The sequence below is a fragment of the Notothenia rossii genome, assembly GCF_949606895.1.
Source record: "Notothenia rossii genome assembly, chromosome: 7".
Taxonomy (NCBI): domain Eukaryota; kingdom Metazoa; phylum Chordata; class Actinopteri; order Perciformes; family Nototheniidae; genus Notothenia; species Notothenia rossii.
In genome coordinates, this window is record NC_136905.1 from 73113930 (window position 1) to 73136444 (window position 22515).

Below are 22515 nucleotides of genomic sequence, written 5' to 3' on the forward strand. Positions count from 1 at the left end.
TTCCTGTTTCTGTTTGTTTAGGCCCCCAACGAGCGTGCTCGTCTCTACTTCCTGCTCGCTTGGTTCCACGCAGTCATTCAGGAGCGTCTGCGCTATGCGCCACTGGGCTGGTCCAAGAAATATGAGTTTGGAGAGTCTGACCTCCGCTCTGCCTGCGACACCGTGGATACTTGGCTGGACGACACTGCTAAGGTAAGATTGTTTATATTTTCAATGTAAACTTATGTCAACAAACCATAGATAAACACACTTCAACTACAATACGTTATTCATTTACCAGTATATGCTCTGTATCAACTTAGAATTTCGGTGCATCCCCCCAGTAAATATAACAACCATGACACTCTTTCCCTTCGTACACACACACAGGGTCGTCAAAATATTGCACCAGACAAGATCCCCTGGGCGGCTCTGAAAACTCTGATGGCCCAGTCCATCTATGGCGGCCGCATTGACAACGAGTTCGACCAGCGTCTGCTCACCACCTTCCTCGATCGCATCTTCACCAAGAGAAGCTTTGACAGCGATTTCAAACTGGCTTTCAAAGTTGACGGGCACAAGGACATCAAGATGCCCGACGGAATTCGGTCAGTAGTGTTTTTTTATCGTTTGTTAATATTTAAGGGATGCTTTTTTTTTATGACGCCACCCAGTTAAAGACTAATTTTTTTAATTTGTTACAGGCGTGAGGAGTTCATACACTGGGTAGAGTTGCTTCCTGACACCCAGACTCCAGCTTGGCTTGGGTTGCCAAGCAACGCTGAGAAGGTCCTGCTCACCACTCAGGGTACGCCATTGCCGGTCCTCTTCGTCATCTGTATTTGGTTTCTCTGTTACAGTAACTTGACCACAACATATCCTGATTCTCCTTCCTCAATCCATCTGTTCAGATTCCATGATTTCATTGTGCAGACCATTAACCATCTCTCTCTCTAGTGTCTTACCTTTGGTTTTGACAGGGAGTCACAATCTTTAATTTTTGCGTCCGCTTTTGGCAGAATACTGTGTGCATGTGGTGGAAGAAAATGATTCATTAAGGGTGCTTCCTTACTTACTAATCTCTCATCTTCTCATGGATTCACTTCACCAATTAGTTTTCCATGGCATCCCAAGTAGCTCCTAGTTTCAGTTTCTCATTCCCACAGGTCCTTGAAATCCATGAAAGCAAGTTTGATAGAGAATAAAAGGCGTTGAAGGCTATATGAAAATGGAGATAAAAAGATATGGGTCATTGGGAAGGCTTGAATTCATAATTTTTGCAAGAATAGAAATGGAAGTTATTTTGGTATTATTTTAATTTAAAGCTAGTTGTGGAAATTCCTTAAATGTGATGTTTCAGAAGGGAACCCAGAGTCTTGTATATTGTAGTCCTACAGATCAGCTGTGTAGTCTAGCCTAGCAGTACTCGTAGCCATCGTACTTTAAAAGGTGTTCTGCCCAAAGGAAGGGTGTGTGTGTGTCCTCACCCTCCAGCAGCTGTATTTCACAGCCATCATGTTGCTTTCCTGAAATGTGTATCCACTCCCCACCTTGAGATTAGGATTTAAACAACCTCACTCCTCCCCATCCCCTCAATCACAGCCCCCTTCCCTCCCTACTTTGTCAGATTTGATTTCCACAATCCCAGCTGCCAAATCCTCCCCCCTCTCCACCTCATCTCCACCCTCAATCCTGCCCCTTTAGATTCTCTCTCCGGCCCGTTACCCTATAGTGTTTTACATGTATTTCTTTTACATATCCAGTTATTCATGAAAGTGCTTAATTCGTCCACCTGGAAACTGTTAAATGGTACAATTGAATGTGAATATTGCCTGAAGCCTTGTGTCTTTTGTCCTGCTCAGTGTTGTCCTTATTTGTTTCTGTCTCCCACAACTCCCTTGTTTATACAAACAAATCTTTATTAACACTTCCTCGAGGTAAGCTGTTTGTTTCTTGGTTCCACTATTAATTTCTTCTCTCCCTACCTCCCACCATGGCCTTGTCTTCCACCTCCTTCCCCGCTCCCTCCACCTGGCTGCGCAGGCATTGACATGATGGGTAAGATGCTGAAAATGCAGATGTTGGAGGATGAGGACGACCTTGCCTACGACACGGAGATAAAGGAGCGCACTTCTTCCACATCTGATGCCCAGCCGGCCTGGATGAGGATCCTCCACACCACCGCCTGCAACTGGCTGCAGCTGGTGCCCCAATCTGTCAATCCACTGAAACGCACAGTGGAGAACATCAAGGTAAAGGCAGAGACAGGAGGAAGGTTGTTGGCAAGCAGACTTCTGGAGACGTACCTGTAATATTATGTTTTAAACAAGAAGCTGTACAACATCCTCTGCAATTACTGTTATGTAGATCCGTTGTTTTGTTTAAAATGTGTTATACTCATGAGGTGAACTGAAACGAAAGCACAGGTTTGAATTTCAACAGATGAACATGCACTTGCTTTTCTTCTGTATTTGATTTGATTTCCTCTTTGCCCAAACACCAGGACCCACTGTTCCGCTTCTTTGAGCGTGAGGTGAAGATGGGCGGCAAGATGCTGCAGGAGGTCCGCCAGGATCTGACCGATGTGGTGCAAGTGTGTGAGGGCAAGAAGAAGCAGACTAACGACCTGCGCTCACTCATTAGCGAACTAGTTAAAGGTAAAATCTTCCTTCTCACTCATTTGTAACCATTTTTCTTTAAAGTTGCTTTATTGAGATCAATGAACATGGCAATTTAACTTTTTTTTAGGGCTACAGCTTTTATTTGTATTTGTTAGACTCCTATTGCAGCTCCACATTGTGCACTTAAAAATCATTGGTTGTTTTGACCAACAAGATGTCTTTAAACCGCTTGTACTTGGAGAGAATAACTGGTATACACCCTCTCTTCTTTTCCCCAGGCATCCTCCCTCGCAGCTGGTGTCGCTACACAGTTCCAGCCTCCATGACGGTGATCCAGTGGGTGGCAGACTTCAGTGAGCGAATCAAACAGCTGCAGCAGATCTCCCAGGGTGCTGCCAGTGGGGGTGCAAAGGAACTGAAGGTACTGTTTGGTTAACTGTTGGTGCACAGTATCAAACAACCTGTATATGAATGTCATGTTAGATTCCTTAAACATCGACAGAGCCACTTACAGTAATATTATGTTTCTCCTTCTGCAGAACATCCACGTGTGCCTCGGCAGCCTGTTTGTGCCGGAAGCTTACATCACCGCTACACGGCAGTATGTGGCCCAAGCTAACAGCTGGTCTCTGGAGGAGCTGTGCCTGGAGGTCACTGTCACCACCGCCCAGGGTGCTGCCCTGGACGCCTGCAGCTTCGGCATCAAAGGTAAGACAAGCAGGGTCAAACTATTTATTTAGCAGCATGTACCCATAGTGTGAATGTAATCATTTGCATCTAGGTACAACATTTATTACATACAGATATTTTTTGACTGAAAAGTTTGATCAGTTACTAAGTATTTTACCATTATCCAGCTCTATATGGAGCCTTATTTCTGAGTGTGGCAAATACTTACTCAACTTTTGAAAATGTAGGTACTGTTCTATTATTTATTGGACATTTTTTAAATGTTGTTCAAATGTGGAACATTTAATTGTTTCTCTCAGGTCTGAAACTGCAGGGAGCTACTTGTGCCAACAACAAGCTGTCTCTGTCCACCACCATCTCCACTGAGCTGCCTCTCACTCAGCTCCACTGGATCAAGCAATACAGCGCTGAGAAGAGACACATGGTACGAACAAGATGTTTTTACACAATAAATAGCTTCGTTTTTATCAAATAATCCATGCAGAGATACTATTTAGGAAAATATGTCTTACTGAAATGATTTTGGCCATCTCCTCATTTATTTGTATTTCTCTTGCAGGTGTGTCTTCCTGTGTACCTGAACTTCACAAGGTCTGATCTCATCTTCACCGTGGACTTTGACATCGCCACCAAAGAAGATCCACACAGCTTCTATGAGCGTGGAGTTGCTGTCCTGTGCACCGAGTAGATGGAACATTCCTCAAGACCAGCGTCTTGATTATTAAACCACACATAATCCCTTACATGTGTTGCTTATTAACCACCATTTAGAAAGTAGTTTGTAGCCTGTTGCATTCCAATATAAAACGTAGTTAAAATAAATTGTGGAGGTTTTGGAAGGTAAAGAGAGAAGTTGTCAGATGGTAAATGAAGAGGAGATGAAATGTTGAAAAGGAAAGTTGAAAGTTAGTTTTTATGAAGGAAACTGTATGTTTTTAGATTGAATAAAGTATGTTGGAATCAAATAAAATGCTTTAATGACTTCAATGTTGTCTGTGATGATAAATTGGACACAAATGGGGAAACGGATGACTTTAAAAGTCAACATGGGGGGAATTTCCCTTGTCGTTTATAAAATAGGCTTAGCCAAATGAAATGGTTGACAGCTTCACATAATTTACCCAATCGCTTCTATATTAACTTCATTAAAGTACAATACAACATTTTTGTATTTGCTAGACCTCATTATATCCTAGTCAATATCAGAAATTATACAGAAGGCCAAGCTAACCAGAGTAGGATAAGGTCAAATATAAAGTTTTCAGTGGATTACTGCCACCTTTTATCTTCAGTAGACTCGACTACTGCAATGGTGTCTTCACCGGTCTCACTAACAAATCTGCAAGTGATTCAGAACGCCGCTGCTAGACTCCTCACTAACACTAAGAAAGTGTATCACATCAGTCCAGTTCTGAAGTCTTTACACTGGCTTCCTGTGTGTCAAAGAATAGATTTCAAAATACTGCTGCTGTTTATAAAGCACTAAATGGTTTCGGCCCAAAATACAATTCTGACCTCCTGCTAAATTATGAACCATCCAGATCTCTCAGGTCTTCAGGGACTGGTCAGCTTTTTGTCCCCAGAGTCAGAACTAAACATGGTAAAGCAGCGTTCAGTTATTATGCTCCAAATATCTGGAACAAACTCCCAGAAACCTGCAGGTCCGCTGCAACTCTGACTACTTTTAAATCCAGGCTGGAGACTTTTCTTTTTGTCGCTGCTTTTAATTGAACTTTTCATATCTTAGACTGCACTGTAACTTTTATCCATGTATTTTTTCTTTTAATGTTTATTTGATTAGCTTTTCTTTTTCATGACTGATTTTAAATTCCATTTTCTTAATGTCTTTCATTTTTTGTAAAGCACTTTTAATTGCCTTGTGTTGAAAAGTGCTATATAAATAAACTTGCCTTGCCTTACCTGTTGGTTTGGATGCACTTTCTTTCAAGATAAGATCCAATCTTCCTATTCCAATCCCAAAAAAATATTTTCCATCTTCTCCACCCTCTTGGAACCCCCCCCCCCCCAAAGCCCCTTCCCCCTCCTCCCTTCTGTCAAGTGACTTTGTTAACCACTTTGAAAAAAAGGTTGATGATATTCGCTCTTCTTTTTCTGACTCACCTTTACTCACCGCTGGGTCACCAGACCCACCTACTAACCTCCTTCTCCCCTCTCTCTCCAAGTGAGGTTCTTACCCTCATTACCTCTGCCCGTCCTACCACCTGTCCTCCTATCCCCTCCTATCCTATTGACCCTATCCCCTCAAACCTCCTTCAGACTATCGCTCCTGATATTCTACCGTTTCTCACCCATTTCATCAACACTTCTCTAACTTCTGGTCACTTTCCAAACAGTCTCAAGAGTAAACCCTCTGCTAAAGAAACCCACTCTCAACCTGTCCGATGTTATAAACTACAGGCCTGTCTTTCTCCTCCCATTCCTGTCTAAAACACTTGAACGCGCAGTCTTTAAACAACTCTCCTGTTATCTCCATCAGAACAACCTTCTGGATCTGCACCAGTCTGGTTTCAAGGCAGGCAACTCAACAGAAACTGCTCTCCTTGCTGTCACTGAGGAACTGCACACGGCTAAAGCAGCCTCCCTCTCCTCTGTCATCATCCTTCTGGACCTGTCTGCTGCATTCGACACGGTGAATCATCAGATCCTCCTTCGTACTCTCCAAGAACTTGGAGTTTCAGACTCTGTACTTTCCCTCCTCACCTCATACCTCAAAGACTGCACCTACAGGGTAACTTGGAGAGGGTCGGAGTCCGACCCTTGTCAATTAACTACAGGGGTCCCTCAAGGCTCTGTTCTCGGTCCACTCTTCTCCCTGTACACAAACTCGCTCGGATCTATCATTAGCCTGCATGGTTTTTCATACCACTGCTACGCTGACGACACCCAATTAATTCTGTCCTTTCCCCGCTCAGAGACCCAGGTCGTCGCACGCATCTCTGCTTGTCTAGCAGACATCTCTCGGTGGATGTCTGCTCACCACCTCAAGCTCAACCTTGACAAGACTGAACTGCTTTTCCTTCCGGCAAAAGATTGTCCCACTCTTGACCTAACAATCAACATCGGCCCCTCTGTTGTTTCCCCGACTCAGACTGCAAGGAATCTGGGTGTGACCCTAGATAACAAACTGTCCTTCACTGCAAACATCGCTACAACAACACGCTGCTGCAGATACACGCTTTACAACATCAGGAGGATACGTCCCCAGCTGACCCAGAAAACAGCGCAGGTTCTGGTCCAGGCTCTCGTCATCTCACGCCTAGACTACTGCAACTCCCTCCTGGCTGGTCTACCTGCATGTGCCATCCGAACTCTGCAGCTCATCCAGAATGCAGCGGCTCGTCTGGTCTTCAACCTTCCTAAATTCTCCCACACCACGCCGCTCCTCCGCTCCCTTCACTGGCTTCCGGTAACTGCTAGAATCCACTTCAAGACACTGGTACTTGCGTACCATGCTGTGAATGGATCTGGCCCTTCCTACATCCAGGACATGGTTAAACCGTACACCCCAGCACGTGCACTTCGCTCTGCATCGGCCAAACAGCTCGCTGCACCCGCACTGCGAGGGGGACACAAGTTCCCATCAGCAAAAACACGTGGGTTTGCTATCCTGGCTCCAAAATGGTGGAATGAGCTCCCCATTGAAATCAGGACAGCAGATAGCTTGCACGTCTTCCGGGGGAGACTGAAAACTCATCTCTTTAGACTCCACTTCGAGCGATAGAATTATTAACAAAGCATTTATATACTAATAAAGGACTGGCTTATCTAAAGCCAGTTGAGTAGCACTTGAAATGTTTTAGCTCTATGAAACCTGATGTACTTATATGATTCTGTTTTCTTCAAAATTGTATTTTGTTGGTCGAACGCACTTATTGTAAGTTGCTTTGGATAAAAGCGTCAGCTAAATGCAATGTAATGTAAGGTAATGGATGAACTTGTCTTTGCTCAAGAAAAAAAGGTAGATAAAAGGAGAGTAAACTTTACCATTGGAAAATACAAAGAAGACTGAAACAAACCTTAAGTTATGAGATTTAGGATCTAACATGTGACAAAACAAATCACACTATCAAGACTAAACTATATTCAGTTTTTCATTTGTGCCTATCTAAAAACTAAACAGAAATGGCTTCAAAGCAATGATTGAAACTAGTGAATACTTGGGAAATATTTGATATCATTGAGATACATTTTTAGAAAATCAAACTTCAGCTTGTCATTTCACACTTCATTTTAATTAGGGCACCACTAGTTAAAGTTCAGTGGAGCTTTGGTTGCTGAATGCCACTTTTTAGCAGTAAATATTTTTTAAGCTTTTGTGCGGGAAAACAACAAATACATTTGAAGTCTTTTTCACAGAACTTATTTTTTCTTTAATTGGTCTATGGAAGAAATACAGAACATGTATTGCCAGTGCATAGGTTATTTTTCAGTCCATAATGGAGACTCACGTTACAATGGTAATTCTCCCAACAAAAAGAATGACCGCCTAAGAACAATCAACACATTATGTGACAGATTTCACACACTCAAAATAACTGGAGATAGAAATATAGATCCTCTGATCTTTTTACATGAGTAAACAAAGTGCATTGCCAAGTAACTATTTATAGTCTTTCATTCTACCTTAACTTGTTTAAGGCACTGATATGACTGCAGTACTTCAGTGTGTCAGTCCATGGTAAGATGGCTCGAACATGTTTCAGATGCAGATTCCCTTTCTTCCTGTTGGTCCTCCATGTTGACAACACACTGCTTCTTTCTTTGCCCCAGCTCAACTACTTCTGCTCCAGGGAAACCCAGCTTTCTCTTGTAAAGCGACCTGAGGTTACAGGGGCAGGGGGAGCTCTCAGAGGAGAGATCTGTCGCCTGGGACAAACTCACTTCTGCTGGGGTTACAGGTGCAGGTATGTGAGGCGTGGAATATCTAGTAGCATGAAAGCCGGAATCATCTAGTTGACAGTGCAAAGCTACATCCATGGTTTGGGATTGCATTGTTGAATCTTCGGCCATTTGCTCTGAAATAGCTCTACCACCATCCCCGTCTCTGTGTGAGGTCAAAATGTAATCATCACACATCTCAGACTCACTCCCACATTTCATCTGGACATTGTTGTCTGATACAGCATCTCTCATGCCATGTTTCTCCACATCCCTTAGGGAAACAGAAGCAGGATGATTGAGGATAAACCTTCTGCTCCTGCCCGAGAACCGACTGCCTCCTCCTCCACCTTTTCCCTGCTGCTTGAATCGCCTGCAGGAGACACCCCCATTGATGTTTGGCTCATCAGAATCCTCAGAGCTCCCATCATATGGGTCCGAAAACTGCAATCAAACATGCATTTATTCATAAACAAATAGGACAGCAGCATGGCCTTGTAGTAGCAGCTATACTTTAATTGAATCAAGGGGGAATGCTTACCAAAGAGCAACAGCCATACCTTCCTGCAGGCTTTTGAGTTAATGGCAATGTCCGCCGAAAAGTCAAACTCTCTGGTGTGATGCTCACACAACCCTGCTCAACAAGAAAGTCATTGTTTTTTGCCCTGACAAAACATGAAAACTCAATGCTTTTTGGAGAACATTCCATTTCTGTACAATAAACTCCATTTTAAAATAAAATTCATTGTGGAAAATATCCGAAAATTTGGTAACTTGGCCTAATATATTCTAAAGCTTATCCAAGTGGTTATTGTGAATATTGTGAAGTAAAGTATTACCATAGTGCTGGTGTCCGACAACCTTGGACTGATCTCGGAGTCAGAATCAGAGCTGGACACTTTACACATCTCCTGACAAAAAACAGAGGTCACTCAATTCTACATTTATGTCAATGTAAGACAGCAGTAGCTATAATGATTTTTTATTTAACTACTGAAAAATAGGCCAGAGCACTCTCAAAATGGTGATGGCTAAGTTGTACCATGTATTTGTAGGCAAGCTGGTCCATGTTGTTGGGCACATGTCTCTCCATTTGATCTAATTGGGGAGACAAATATGAATTTGTAAGAGCAATATTGCATTTAACCACATTCAAAGGTCCACAAAAGTTAATACCGGTAGCCTACTCTTATTTCATTGTTTTAGAAATAAAAGAATCCCAGCATGCAGTGCCAAATCATGTACAAGAAGAAAGTAAAAACAATATGGAATGAATAACGTTAGCATGCACTTCGTATTGCAAAATACAACTTAAGTATGATGAGTTTTAATTCTGCAAAAGAATAACCAATATTTATACCTGAAAATGACAGTTGACGTCTTCTTTTTTGGCACTTGTACTTCTTTGACCATGATAGATTAAAACACGTAAAATATGTCTTTGTTGTTTGGAACAAGAAGATGGCTGATTAATTGACCAGCAGAGTAGCAGGTGTCTTTGATATGGCGCATGCAACCATGTGCTCCCAAATTCAGGTCATTACAAGATTTTAACAAAATAATATTTCCGGTGATTTATCGCTCTCCTAATTAAGTCAGCTTCTGCTGTATAACAGACCAAAAATGCCGATATATTAACTTTAAATGGGTCCCTGTTAAGAGTAAACCACCCTTCAGTCTGTTTTTATATTTGTTTCACCAAATATCTAGATCTAAAGAGTTCCCGACCCAAAAACGTGTGCAAGAAAGTTACTCCACGTTGGTTTAGTTGAACAACACATTTTTTATTTAAAAATAAAATATCAAATGTAAAGTTAGTGTACTGTTGCAGAACAATTTAATTCTGATTAATTATAAAGCTGTGGCAACTTGGTTATTAAATATCTTCAGTCTACAGTCCTCCACCAGTTCCCCGCTGAACCGTTGGGGGAACGGGTGAGTCGGAATGCCCGCTCCCTGTGCGTAAGATCCGGCCTAGGGGAAAGAGATGAATGTTAAATTCAAAGATGGCGGCGGAGGGAGGAGGGAAGGAGATGAACGAAATTAAAACTCAGTTCACAACTCGGGAAGGTGTCTACAAGCTCCTCACTCACTCCGAATACAGCCGTCCCAACAGGGTGCCTTTCAACTCACAGGGCTCCAACCCAGTCAAGGTCTCTTTCGTTAACGTCAACGATCAGTCGGGAAACGGCGACAGGATCTGTTTCAATGTGGGCCGTGAGCTCTACTTCTACATCTACAAAGGCGTAAGAAAGGTAGCGCGTCAACCCGGGATACTGCATGTTGAAAAGCTTCATTTCTGGCCTAGCTGTTGCTGAAATATGGACTTTTGTGGGCTTTATTAAATAACTCTGACAGGTGCCTGACTTTCAAATTAGCATGCAGCTTGTTAGCTTGAAGCTAATCTGAAGCTAGCCAACGTAATTTAGCTAACGTTAGCAGCAGCTACTCCCGAGGCCAGGGGCTAAATTCCGTGAACAGTCCGGGAATCTGTTTTGGTTTTAGTTGGATGGTATTATAAGTGGGATTTGATAACGATCAGTCGGTTAAAGTGGAGCTTTTGATTTAAGTTATCAGGGTTAGCATTTCTGGTATAGTTTGTGGTGACAGTTCTTGCGTTGACACCCATAACACCTGTCGACGACTTTTGTCATGTGTCGACAAATCAAAAATAATGTCGATTCAGTTTTAGGACATTCATTCAGCTAGCAGGCTAAGCGTTGCAGTCAGCCTCTGACTAATGGCACTGACTCAGCTTTTAGCTCGGGGATGTGTCATGAAACTAGGCTGACTTTCTCTGCTTGTAGGGGAATGCTAACGTTAGCTAGTTAATGTAGTTGTGACTGTTATTGTTGAGTGTACAGTGTGGTAGTAATCTGTATTTGTTAGGTTTAAACATCTCTCGAAGCTCTGTATGGTGATGGTTTCCCCTGACAAATACTGCTAGTTGTTAAACAGAAGGTGGAGGACTAGTGGAAATCACATAATTGTTCACTTTCAGTATTTTAACATAGTTTGTTATTATTAGTATATTACAATACTAACAATCGCAAAGCAGTCCTGTATTTTGTCAATAACCTTAGATCAAGTGGTTTAGCTAACAGCTGACTTGACATCACAGATTGACAGGAATCAGCTGATTTCTAACTTGTGTCGAAAAGGAATGTGTCATGGCCTTTTTTTAATTATTCACAGCGACATGTGCTTGTCATGTGTGCCATTATTTCACTGTAAATCAGCATTTAGCTGAAGGCTAAACTACCAGAAGTTGGAACAATCACACATTATTGTACAGCTGCAGCAGATACATTTAGGCAACAAATAGTAAGATGTATAAACAATGTATAAATAAGCAGCTTTTTTTTTCTTACTGTAATGTATATCCATGACCTTCAAAGTATTCCTTAGCACTGTTGACATGGCATGTTTATGTACTCTTTTTGCTGATAATGTGAATAATCAAAGCACTTCCTAAAAGCATTGGCATTTTTTTTAGGTGAGAGAGAAACACTCAATATCACATCCACCAGTAATGGAATATAATGACTCGGTGGTTTTTGAATGTTCCACTCTTCCACCTAGTGTGCAATGTAAATCATTAATAAATAAAACTGGTTGTGTGCAGTATATGCCCAAGGTGTTTTGTTCATTGCAGTAGAATAATGTTTCCTGATATTCATAACAAAGTGTACATCATACAGTGTGATTGCTAACATCTATCCAAATACAGAGAACAGTTAATCAGTGACCAAAAAAGGTTCGGTTTGACCTTTTTAAAAATGGATGAGTTCAGATGTCATTCATCTTAAACTTGGTTGCAGGAACCTTTTATCTAACAAGAGTGTAATCAGATGTACCGGGTTAAAATAATTAACTTTGTCCCTTCAGTTCCTTTTTTAAATTCTATTTTCTGTGTTTTGAGATGAAGCACAGGTAGAAAAAGTATAAATCCAAACTTTTCTCCACTGGTATGTTTTCTGACAGTTTGACAACAATAGCCTTTGTCATACAACAAAGCCCATAGACTAATTTTAGATGGTTTTCAAAGTTACTGCTCTAACTTCATGTCATGCGCACTTTCTTTCTTCAGGCTGCTGACCTGAGCAAGCCCATAGACAAGCGCATCTACAAGGGAACGCAGCCCACCTGTCATGACTTCAACCACCTCACAGCCACAGCAGAGAGTGTGTCCTTGCTGGTGGGTTTCTCAGCAGGACAGGTACAGCTTATTGACCCCATCAAGAAGGAGACAAGCAAGCTCTTCAATGAAGAGGTAAGCATCTGATGGACAGAGGTTACATTATTTAGTTAGTTTAGTTAGTTGAGTTGTGTGGAAAATGTTTCCCTAAATAGATGAACAAAAAGTATCCTTGAAGTACACTCTTCAGTCTTCCTATGACAATTTATTGTTGTGAATGACAAAAAGTGTAATGTGTTCAAATATTTCCCAAAGCTTTTATGTACTTTTTTATTACTTTTTGTATTTTCTGTTCCCCAAAATTGTCACACTTTCAACATGTTTGATTGATTGCTGATACTGTGCTGACATTATTTGCTTTCCTCTCCCCTTCTCCCTTCTCTTTTTTCCCCCATCTGCCTCTCAAACTCAACCATCGCTCCCTCCTGTCAGAGACTAATAGACAAGACCAGAGTAACATGCGTGAAGTGGGTGCCAGGCTCTGAGAGCCTGTTTCTGGTCTCCCATTCCAGTGGGAATATGTATCTATACAATGTGGAGCATACTTGTGGCACCACGGCACCACACTATCAGGTGCTTAAACAGGGAGAGAACTACTCTGTACACACATGTAAGAGTAAATCCACGCGGAACCCTCTCCTTAAATGGGCAGTGGGGGAGGGGGCTCTAAATGAGTTTGCCTTCTCTCCGGATGGGAAGTTCCTAGGCTGTGTTAGCCAAGACGGCTTCCTACGAGTCTTCAACTTTGATGCGGTGGAGCTTCATGGCACCATGAAGAGCTACTTTGGTGGCTTGTTGTGTGTGTGCTGGAGCCCTGATGGAAAGTACATAGTTGCAGGCGGAGAGGACGATTTAGTGACCGTGTGGTCGTTTTTGGACTGCAGAGTCATCGCCCGAGGTCATGGGCACAAGTCGTGGGTCAGTGTGGTGGCGTTTGACCATTACACCACCAGCGTGGAAGAGAGTGACCCGATGGAGTTCAGTGGCAGCGATGAGGACTTCCAGGATCAGATGATCCACTTCGGACGAGACCGGGCCAACAGTACGCAGTCTCGACTCTCCAAGCGCAACTCGACGGACAGCCGGCCTGTTAGCGTCACCTACCGGTTTGGCTCAGTGGGCCAGGACACTCAGCTGTGCCTATGGGACCTCACTGAGGACATCCTTTTCCCCCATCTTCCACTCTCAAGGACACGGACACACACTAACGTGATGAATGCTACCAGCCCCCCTGCGGGTGCTACAATAATCGCTAACGCCTCTAGTAACACTACTAATGGAAACAACAGTGGTGCCAATACTCCTGGCATTAACTCCCTCTCCACTACATTACCACGCTCCAACAGCCTACCCCATTCAGCCGGCACCACCACCACCACCACCACAACAACAACAACAACAACAACAACGACAAACAACACCAACAAAGCCAGCAGTGGTGGCGGCATCGGGAGTGGTATAATGGACAGTGCCATTGCTACAGGTGTGAGTAAATTTGCCACGCTGTCACTCCATGATCGGAAGGAACGCCACCACGAGAAGGACCACAAACGCAACCACAGCATGGGCCACATCAGCAGCAAGAGCAGTGACAAGCTCAACCTGCTCACAAAAACCAAAACAGACCCTGCTAAGACTCTGGGCACTCTGCTGTGCCCGCGCATGGAGGATGTGCCCCTCCTCGAGCCCCTCATCTGTAAAAAGATCGCACACGAGAGACTGACTGTACTCATATTTTTAGAGGACTGTTTAGTGACTGCTTGTCAGGAAGGATTTATTTGCACATGGGCGAGGCCAGGCAAAGTGGTAAGTTCTTTTTAATCTAGGAAATGTGAAGTGTCTTTCAATCATAAGCTGTGCTAAAATCGGTTGGTGGGCTGTAATAAAAAAAAATCAAGACAAAAAAAATACATTTTCTGATAAGCATAAAATAAAAGTATGGACATTTGGAAATACCATTTTTATCTTTTATAGTCAGATTGTCACTCTCTTCAGGCAGGCAAGTAACATATCACTTTTTAAAAATGTAAATCTGCTTTCCAATTTAAAAACCTATTACGTTTCAGATATAACCACTGCTATGGAAATATTAGTCTGGTTATATAATGCATTCTGATTTACTGTGTAGACCTGTGAGGGGACTTTAATCCATATGAAGTGTGTTCATTGGTTCATCCTAATCATCCCACAACGCAAAGCAGCATAGCCAAGAAGTTATCTGCATACACGCTCGCATTTTAGCTTTATGCAAATGGCTCTCTATGCGCCACAAGAATCTCTGCAGTGCCTCGCATGCTTACAGCTTAATGTGTATACACCATTGTATACTTCCCTGTTGTCTGGGTTTTTGAGAGACCTTGCCAGAAAAAGGCACGTGACGATATGGATCTGGAACGTACACACGGCTAGTTTGTCCATTTAGATTGTTTCTACATTAACAGGCGCCATGAAAAGTCTAATAAGTAAAAACAAGAACATTAGTGTCCTGTGAAAATTGAACAAATTTGATCCTGGAAAACTTTGGTAGAAGTTATACATTCTGAATAATACTATGTTATAAAAGTATGATACTTAACAGTTTGGCAAGATTGCCCTGTGTAAATTAAAAGGACAACAATTCCCTTGAAGGTCAGATCAAGAGGTTTTTAAAAAAAAAAAGCCTTTGGAAATTGACCTGGTCATTTTATATAAGAAGTGCCTTGCTCAAGCAAACCTGTTAAAAGACACCGTTAGTTTTGCACTGTATACTCTTCTCCACTTTGACTGCTGCACACAGGCTTTGAGTTAAATGCAGGGGACTGGGGTATGGAAGGAAGAAGCTAGAGGATCATTTTGATTGAGCTATTTGTTGCTTGATTTTTGCTTCAGTATGTGAACTTTCCCAATGCAAATCTCCTTGTTTTCCTTTTTCCAGGGTTTATTGTCATCCCAAAACCAAGCCAGCTCTCCCAGTGGAACAGTAGTATAGCCACAATATTTCTGCTGCTAAAGAAACCTGCAACCCAGAGTCTGATGCTGCTCTTCACCCTGCAAGCATTGCAAGTTTTCCTTTTCTTTTAAATCCCCCCCCTGATTTTGTTAATGGCTTTTTCTATTTTTTTTGTTTATCACCCACTTGACCTAGTGGAGGAATGAAGCAAGAAAATGTGTGGTGGTGCAATTGTGGACTTGATGCGATCATGTTCTCTAGTCTAGAGTTTTAGGTTTTAACACATTTTATTTAGGTTTTTAAAAAAATCTTTCTTTCATGTCAAATCTCATCAGACTGTCCCCTATGGCTCTGAGAGATGCAAACCAGATAATTATGGCTTGAGATTAAAGTGATAGTTCATTTAATTTTCATAATGGATCTTTTTTTTTTTAACCTTGTACTGTAGCCCAATCCCTACTCAGGGTTACAAGAACCAGACATTTCGTGCGGGAGCATACGAAAATGTTGCATCCATCCACATTGACCCATCCCTTCTGTCTTTTCTCAAATAGAATCTTCCCATCAAGGACTTTGCACTGATTTTGTTATTTTGTTGTTTGTTTTTATAACTACTCTAATGGAACAAAAGAGAAGGGTTGAGGACTGCCTTGTCGCACTCGGCGTTAACATCCTCAGTCTTGAAATCTGAATCTATAAAGTTGGATGCTGCAATCATAGTCTTTTTAAGGAAAACAAATTATTTGCACTTAAATTAGTTTAGTAGAAGAAGGTGGCTTTACTTTTTTGGGTGTGCTCACAGATGGCTAATAACAGTAGGTGAAGAAAAATCATAAAAAAAGAACTATTAAAACCTTTCTATCTATTGAGCATTTATTTTAATATTATTTCAGATTCAAATCTGCTCTGTATCATAATGTGTATATTGTAATTAATTGATTTGTTGGGGGCCTAAGCAAACTACCATTATTCCAGTGGAAGTTTTCTCATTGATAGTTATATTTCTAAAGCCTAAAGTATACATATTAATAATATTAAAATAATCTTGAATACATTGTTTTCTGTTCATTTTTTGTTCACCCATGTGTGCTGTGTTTACACAACAACACTGTAATGTTTGAAAATTGTTTTTATTGTCAAAATGCCCAAGCAGCTGTCAGGTCTGGAAGTCTCTGAAGCTGAGACGAGTGAATCTCAGGAAGACTTGTTTTGAGCTCGCCTTATGCCTCATTAACAGAATATCACTGTGAATGTAACATGGAGTTTAAATCCTCCGTTTTTTTTTTAAAGAAATGTCCCAAAAGCTACATGAATAATTTAGGAAAAAGAACTTCCAACAAGGATTCTTGCCTTTTTCACACTACTGCAGTATTCATGTACTTGTATATGTGTGTATGATAACCAGCTATTGATAATGCTAAGAAGATTTCAACAAACTAACTTTAGGCTAGCTGTGAAGCAAATATATTTTTGAAGTTGATAGAAGTTTACATTTCCCACTTTCTTATATATTATTAAAAAAAAGATTCTCACCATTTTTTTCCTCAACATTTTTGATTAAGATTTGAGTTGTAAACTAAGACAATTAGGTATATGTATTGTGGTTTAATGACGACATACAAATGACGGTAAACTTCTTTACTCTGGTTATACATCACAATAACCAACAAAGTGCAGACTGAGTCCCAGTCCATTGTACTGAGCTCACAGCTCTAAATAACATGTTTATAGCCACACTGCTTCAGTGAAGGTTCTGGCTGAGTTACATTCTAAACTAAACTGAAAAAAAATTCGGAACTTTCTTAAGTCCATATAAAATACAGATGTCTTCACATACATAGGTGATTCAAAGGGTGAATAGTTTGTTTTCAGTTGTTCCAAGTCTGCTTTGTGACCCACGGCAGGCTTTTATTTACATTAGTTTTGATTAAGTGATGTGCCCTTTTAATATACAATACTGTTGCTAAGGATAAATGTGAAGCACTTAAAGTAAATGGTTTTCCCTTTAACCTTTTGCACAGGAAGACTGTTGCCCTAACATTAGTTAATTCGGAGGAGTTTATTCACAGCTATTAAGAAAGAAACACTCACAAGTATACAGTGCCTATAAAAAAGGTATTCAACCCTGCACTTGGAGTTTTTCCTATTTATTGCTTTACCACTTTGAATCACAGCTGATTAATAAGTCACTGTGTAGTGTTTGATCAAAGTCCTGGCACAAATTCCAGATTGGATTTAGGTGTGGACTCACTCTGGACATTAACATACTGCAGCGTAGTTTTCAAATGTTCCCATATTCTATCCGAGGACCTGGTCAAATCTTTCAAACAGCAAGCGGTCTATGTTTTTCAAATTGCTTAGCTTGTGTAATAAGATCATAAGAAAAAATATGTTTTTACACTTGTAAACATGTAACCACTTACCAGTTCAGGTAACACTGAGGTCATGACAAAACGACAGTATTGACCTCTAATATTGTTTGTGAAGATATCACACTGAACTTCTTACAGTGGGGGTTGAACGCTTTAATGTAGCTATCCTAGCTGCTATGACGACAGGCTTGGCGGTCTTTGTTGCATCGTCTTGTGAAACATGTTTGTTTTCTTTCAAGATTTCAACATCAGGCCTGTTCAAACATTGTCCTCTCAACGATGTGTTTGACAGTACTGACCCGTCCTGTTTAAAGAGGCAAATTTGAATAAAACGTTGGAAGTGTTTTGGCTCTCAGCAGCCTCCATGTTTCCTATCCAGAGGTGGAATGCAGTAGGTCTTGAAAGCAGCACGATGCGACTCATCCCTGGGCTGTGGAGAAAGGAAATGTAGCGTGAATGCCAAATAAAACTGAAAGAACTACCAAGGTACATTAAATGACTAATGTAAAAAGCCTGATATCTGTGCAGCACTCCTGTGTTCACCTTGGACAACCTCGTCTGGCACTTTTTAGATGGGATGGTTGGCAGTGTGCCTCTGTGGGTGACGGTAAACGCAGGCAGAGTGGAGACAGGGAAAGACATCTGTGGTCCTGGTACTACCATGTTGAGCTTGGGCAGCTCTGCGGGGTAATGAGGGATGTTCCGTCGGATGAGAGGCTCTGCTACATGCTTCATGTTGTGCTGGAGAGGGTGGAAGTATCGCATGAAAACAAAGCAGTTGTATTCATATTTCCGATAACTTACATTAGTCGAAATCAATCCACAAATGTATCATTTTTCATTAACTGGTCATTTTTGGCTTTCCTCTTGGCTATTTAGCTTACATAACACGGTCTTTATTTTTAGAAAAGTAGAGAAGGAAACATTCAAATCCACATTTTACTTTATATATATATATTTAATACAGGTTTGCCATTTGCTGTCAGAATCAATTGAAGGGTCTCTCTCCCTAAACTCTGACTTACGCTTATCAAAGGGGTTTGCCTTGTGTGTCTTCCCCTCAGCTGTTTGCCGAGTCTGGTTGGACGCCAGATGTGATCTAAGGAGTTGTACGTCCCACTACTGTCTAGTTCATCCATAGTCCCAGAAACTCGGTGAAGCGTCTCGGCTTTCTTCTCTGCCAGCCTGGGGAAAAAATTGAGCAAGGAAGACTTCTATTACAAGTGTCAGGACATGAGCATTTAAAAGTATGTTGTCTCCGATTTGAAACGTTGTCATCTTAAGGTGATGAAATAATTCCTAATTTGCATGGTTTACCTGATTTCCCTAAAGTATGTGTGCCGCAGGGCTGTTTCTGCAGTGATGCGTTCATCAGAGTCATATGCGAGCATCTGATAGAGAAGTGACAAAGCTGGAGCCGGGCAGTGAGGGAGTAACCGTGAGATACCGCTGCCTTTTTTAGGAGGGAAGTTGAATTGCATAGTTCGAGACCTGCCAGAAATTAAGAAAGCATGATAAGCTTTTTGTTTATTAAGCAAATCAAGGTGTGTGTCTGCAGCTACTGTAACAATGACACACACCCTTCAAATTACACATTTAAAGAGGAACACCTACTGCTTTAACTTCTGGAGGATACTTTCTTCCGGTGTCCCCAACACGTCATGGATCTTGGCAACCTGGTCCAACTCATTGGTTCCAGGGAAGAGAGGATTCAAGCTGAAACACGCAGGTATCTGATTGTCACAACCAAACTATTTACATAGCATTTGTTTGATATTTGTTTATGCTCGTGGCTGCAGACAGGCTCAATCTATTAGAATGTGAACAACTAAAGGCAGGCATTGATAACATTGTCGTGTATAATCTTATGAGTGTTCCTATTCTGTCTTTTTGACTCTCAAACTGTTGTCCTAGGCATTAGAGAAATGCCCTTCCCCTGCAGTGATAGGCTACCTCATGATCTCATAGAAGACACAACCAGCGCTCCACATGTCCATCTTCAAGCCGTAGTAGCCGTCAGTGAGGAGGCACTCTGGGGCTCTGTACCAGCGTGTGGAGATGTACTCGGTGTGGGGGGGCTTGGAGTAAACACTGCGACATGAGCCAAAGTCGCCAAGCTTCAGACCATTTTGCTGCAATTGTAAAAAGCATTTTTAATGATAAAAACATAGAATACCACTGCTATGTTTAAGTAAAGCTAAATAAAACTGTATCTTACTTTGATGAGAATGTTTTCTGGCTTCACATCTCTGTGAAATATCCCACAGCTTGGGAAAAAAAGGAAGATGGGAAAAACTATTTAAAAACAGTTACGAGCGTTTTAATTAACAACATTACATGAACTGAAGCTTTTTCATAACTACCTGTGTATATGTTCAAGTGACTTGCAAAGCTGGTACATGTAGTTCTTTATTGTATTGTCAGGCAGTGGCATTTTTCTCCCTGTAAGAAATGAATAACTCATGAGCCAAAAATCCATACATAGTTTACAGAAATACTTGTGTTCAACTTCAAGTTTCCATTTTGTGATTTTTGATATGCTCCTACTTGCAGACATACCTTGAATTAACTCATAGATGTTCATCTCCATCAGCTCACAAATCAAAGACACAGTTCCAGTTTCTTTGTCACTGAAAAATAGCATTAGATGAATATGACATACAGCATGAAATATGCCTGAGGCAATACACTAACACAATCTACACCACTTAGTATACTCACAAAATCAGCTCATGTAGCTGGATGATATTTGCATGTGGGCTCAGTCTCTTCATTGCCTGGACTTCCCGCAGGTTATTGGCCTGCTCCAGACTTGATGACAGTGAAGATATGGCATATAAGTGTACATACAGTAAATTGCTGTTATTTGTGTAGTACAATTACATATGTGCTGTTTATTGGCATTGTAACACACAAGAGGAGGGAACCGATTTAAAGGGCACAGTTTGTGATAACAGCCAACTCACATTTCAAGATGTCTATTGTTACCTCATAGTACAAGGTCAAAGACGGATAAGCTGACATCTAAAAGAATACTTAAGGCGAAGGGGTTGTCAAGCTGATGACTCCAGTTACAAGTGTCCATACACAACAGAGTATTGTTAAAGGACACCTTTTTGTTGCAGAGTACATACCTGTTGATTGTCTGCTTCATGGTTTTACATGCGTAGAACTTCCCATCTTTCAGGCTCTGAGTTTTCACCACCTCGGAAAATGTCCCCTCCCCGATTTTCTTGATTGTTTTGTAGCCTGCAAGACAATAGAAATAAGAATAGACACTTAAAGAAAACATTGTCTTTATATTCTACATTATATTTATGGGGAAAATGGTTTCTTTAATCTTCTGAAGTTTGACTAATCCTCTAATCACTTCAGAAGTACATTCAATGAAGGGTCATTCTGTCAAAAATAATTAGATAGATACAAGACAGTCTACTCTAGAAGTATGCAGATATATTCCTTAAGTAAAAATAGCAGTACAAATACACTGTTACAAGTAAAAGTATTGCATTAAAAATAATTTGTCAAGCACAGGTACACAATCATACATATTTACTTAAAGGACAACATGTGGAAATATAAAGTAGCATAACATTGATAGATCTAAAAGTACCTGAGCATAATGTATTCAGTTACAACCCAACAATACACAACATGCAACAACTAATCATGTGCAACTCAGTTATCATATGTCTGCTAAAGCCCCCGGTTACATTTAACTTAATTCAAACAAAACCATAACATCTGAATCTAATGTTCAGTTGAAGGTAACAGGTATACTGGCTTATGTTCCATAAACAATTGAAAAATCACAATCATTATTGTTTAAAGATGACTGTCCCTCAAACTAAACGCAAACTAATTGAACTGTACAACAACTGAAAAAAACAACTGGAATTCAGTCATTGACCTTTGACCATTGAAAGGTAAGGTCAGGTACCGAAAACATCACGTCCACAGTGGTCAACATTTTCGGAAACATCTACTGAAAAAAAACTAGAAACTAAGCGTAAAACAAAAACATAGGTTATCTTTGTGAAGAGGACCCTCAACGACCTGTCAGACCTGTCATCCCGCTGCTCAGCCGTTAGGTATCTCACCACTTACAATTCATTCCTTTGTGTCTTATCCGCCACAAGTAAGTCGATTATCCCTAACATACGTATCCGGACAGAACATGTCAACGTAAAGGTTGAAAATTATTGTTTTCCTGCGCATCGAGGTGACAAAAGAACACGAAGCTCGCATTACGGGTATTAGCCTAGCCCCGCTAGCAAGCCCTGTTAGCTGACCGTCGCCTTGGTAACGGAGCACGCCTTCGCCCTCCACTCTGACCTGAGGAGGAAACTGGAAACGGTTTGCCTCTCTCTGGCGGTACCGTTTAAAATATCCAGAATTAAAGAAACAACACACTATATCCTCCCGAGCATGACAAAAAATACCAGTCGAGCTTTGTCTTGCTTCAGGCCCACTTTTTTAAACCACGGTGTTTATATCAACCCTAATTCACCTCCTTACCTTTTTTCCAGAGATGGTTGGTGGCCGTAACCCCGTGTATCTTCTGCTTAGGCTGGGGGTTATTGTTCTGCAAGTCGACCACATTTCCCCAGTCGATGTTAGGTGGTGTTCTTCGTGCATTTCGAAGGCTTGCCCGGTTTTTCAGGCCAATAAGCCAGTTTGAGTAGTGCATCATTAGAATTGCACTTTTATTGCTAAAGAGCCTACCATTAGTTTTGTAATAACGAGTCCCTACAAAAGCATCACAGGTCAACTGCATTCATGTCAAAGCATAACGTTACCAGGCACCAGTTCACCCCGTACACAATC

At 41.2% G+C, this 22515-nt stretch overlaps 4 protein-coding genes across 6 annotated transcripts in view; 2 read left to right on the forward strand and 2 right to left on the reverse strand.

The window, feature by feature from the left end:
• Nucleotides 1-4277, forward strand: part of dync1h1 (dynein, cytoplasmic 1, heavy chain 1) — a 28184-nt gene extending 23907 nt beyond the window's left edge. The window contains exons 70-78 of the mRNA XM_079691426.1: nt 22-192; nt 370-587; nt 684-787; nt 2023-2231; nt 2483-2636; nt 2879-3021; nt 3140-3308; nt 3590-3714; nt 3850-4277. Coding sequence (XP_079547552.1) covers nt 22-192; nt 370-587; nt 684-787; nt 2023-2231; nt 2483-2636; nt 2879-3021; nt 3140-3308; nt 3590-3714; nt 3850-3978 — 1422 coding nt within the window. The 3' untranslated portion in view covers nt 3979-4277. The remainder of the gene's footprint in view (nt 1-21; nt 193-369; nt 588-683; nt 788-2022; nt 2232-2482; nt 2637-2878; nt 3022-3139; nt 3309-3589; nt 3715-3849) is intronic.
• A 3139-nt stretch (nt 4278-7416) lies between these two features.
• On the reverse strand, nt 7417-9725 carry LOC307045830 (uncharacterized protein). 2 transcript variants are annotated; one of them, XM_079691796.1, is made up of 5 exons: nt 9550-9725; nt 9232-9287; nt 9029-9100; nt 8731-8823; nt 7417-8633 (listed from the first exon to the last, which is right to left on the reverse strand). In XM_079691796.1, the coding sequence occupies exons 2-5, from the start codon at nt 9280-9282 to the stop codon at nt 7980-7982; spliced, it is 870 nt and encodes a 289-aa protein (XP_079547922.1). In that variant the 5' UTR covers nt 9283-9287; nt 9550-9725; the 3' UTR covers nt 7417-7979. The 2 variants fall into 2 exon arrangements, with proteins under 2 accessions (XP_079547922.1, XP_079547923.1); XM_079691797.1 differs by having other exon boundaries at nt 7418-8633; nt 9029-9097; nt 9550-9721.
• A 314-nt stretch (nt 9726-10039) lies between these two features.
• wdr20a (WD repeat domain 20a) lies at nt 10040-16370 on the forward strand. The gene is made up of 4 exons (XM_079691795.1): nt 10040-10444; nt 12280-12462; nt 12820-14193; nt 15302-16370. Exons 1-4 carry the CDS (start codon nt 10181-10183, stop codon nt 15353-15355), a joined length of 1875 nt encoding a protein of 624 aa, XP_079547921.1. The 5' UTR covers nt 10040-10180; the 3' UTR covers nt 15356-16370.
• A 569-nt stretch (nt 16371-16939) lies between these two features.
• On the reverse strand, nt 16940-22465 carry mok (MOK protein kinase; the record flags this gene model as incomplete). 2 transcript variants are annotated; one of them, XM_079692660.1, is made up of 12 exons in its annotated part: nt 16940-18118; nt 18232-18429; nt 18714-18873; nt 19006-19179; nt 19303-19404; nt 19642-19820; nt 19907-19955; nt 20052-20130; nt 20248-20318; nt 20410-20499; nt 20823-20937; nt 22207-22465. In XM_079692660.1, the coding sequence occupies 12 exons, from the start codon at nt 22463-22465 to the stop codon at nt 18041-18043; spliced, it is 1554 nt and encodes a 517-aa protein (XP_079548786.1). In that variant the 3' UTR covers nt 16940-18040. The 2 variants fall into 2 exon arrangements, with proteins under 2 accessions (XP_079548786.1, XP_079548787.1); XM_079692661.1 differs by lacking the exon at nt 22207-22465 and adding an exon at nt 21796-22004.
• Nucleotides 22466-22515: the final 50 nt, after the last annotated feature.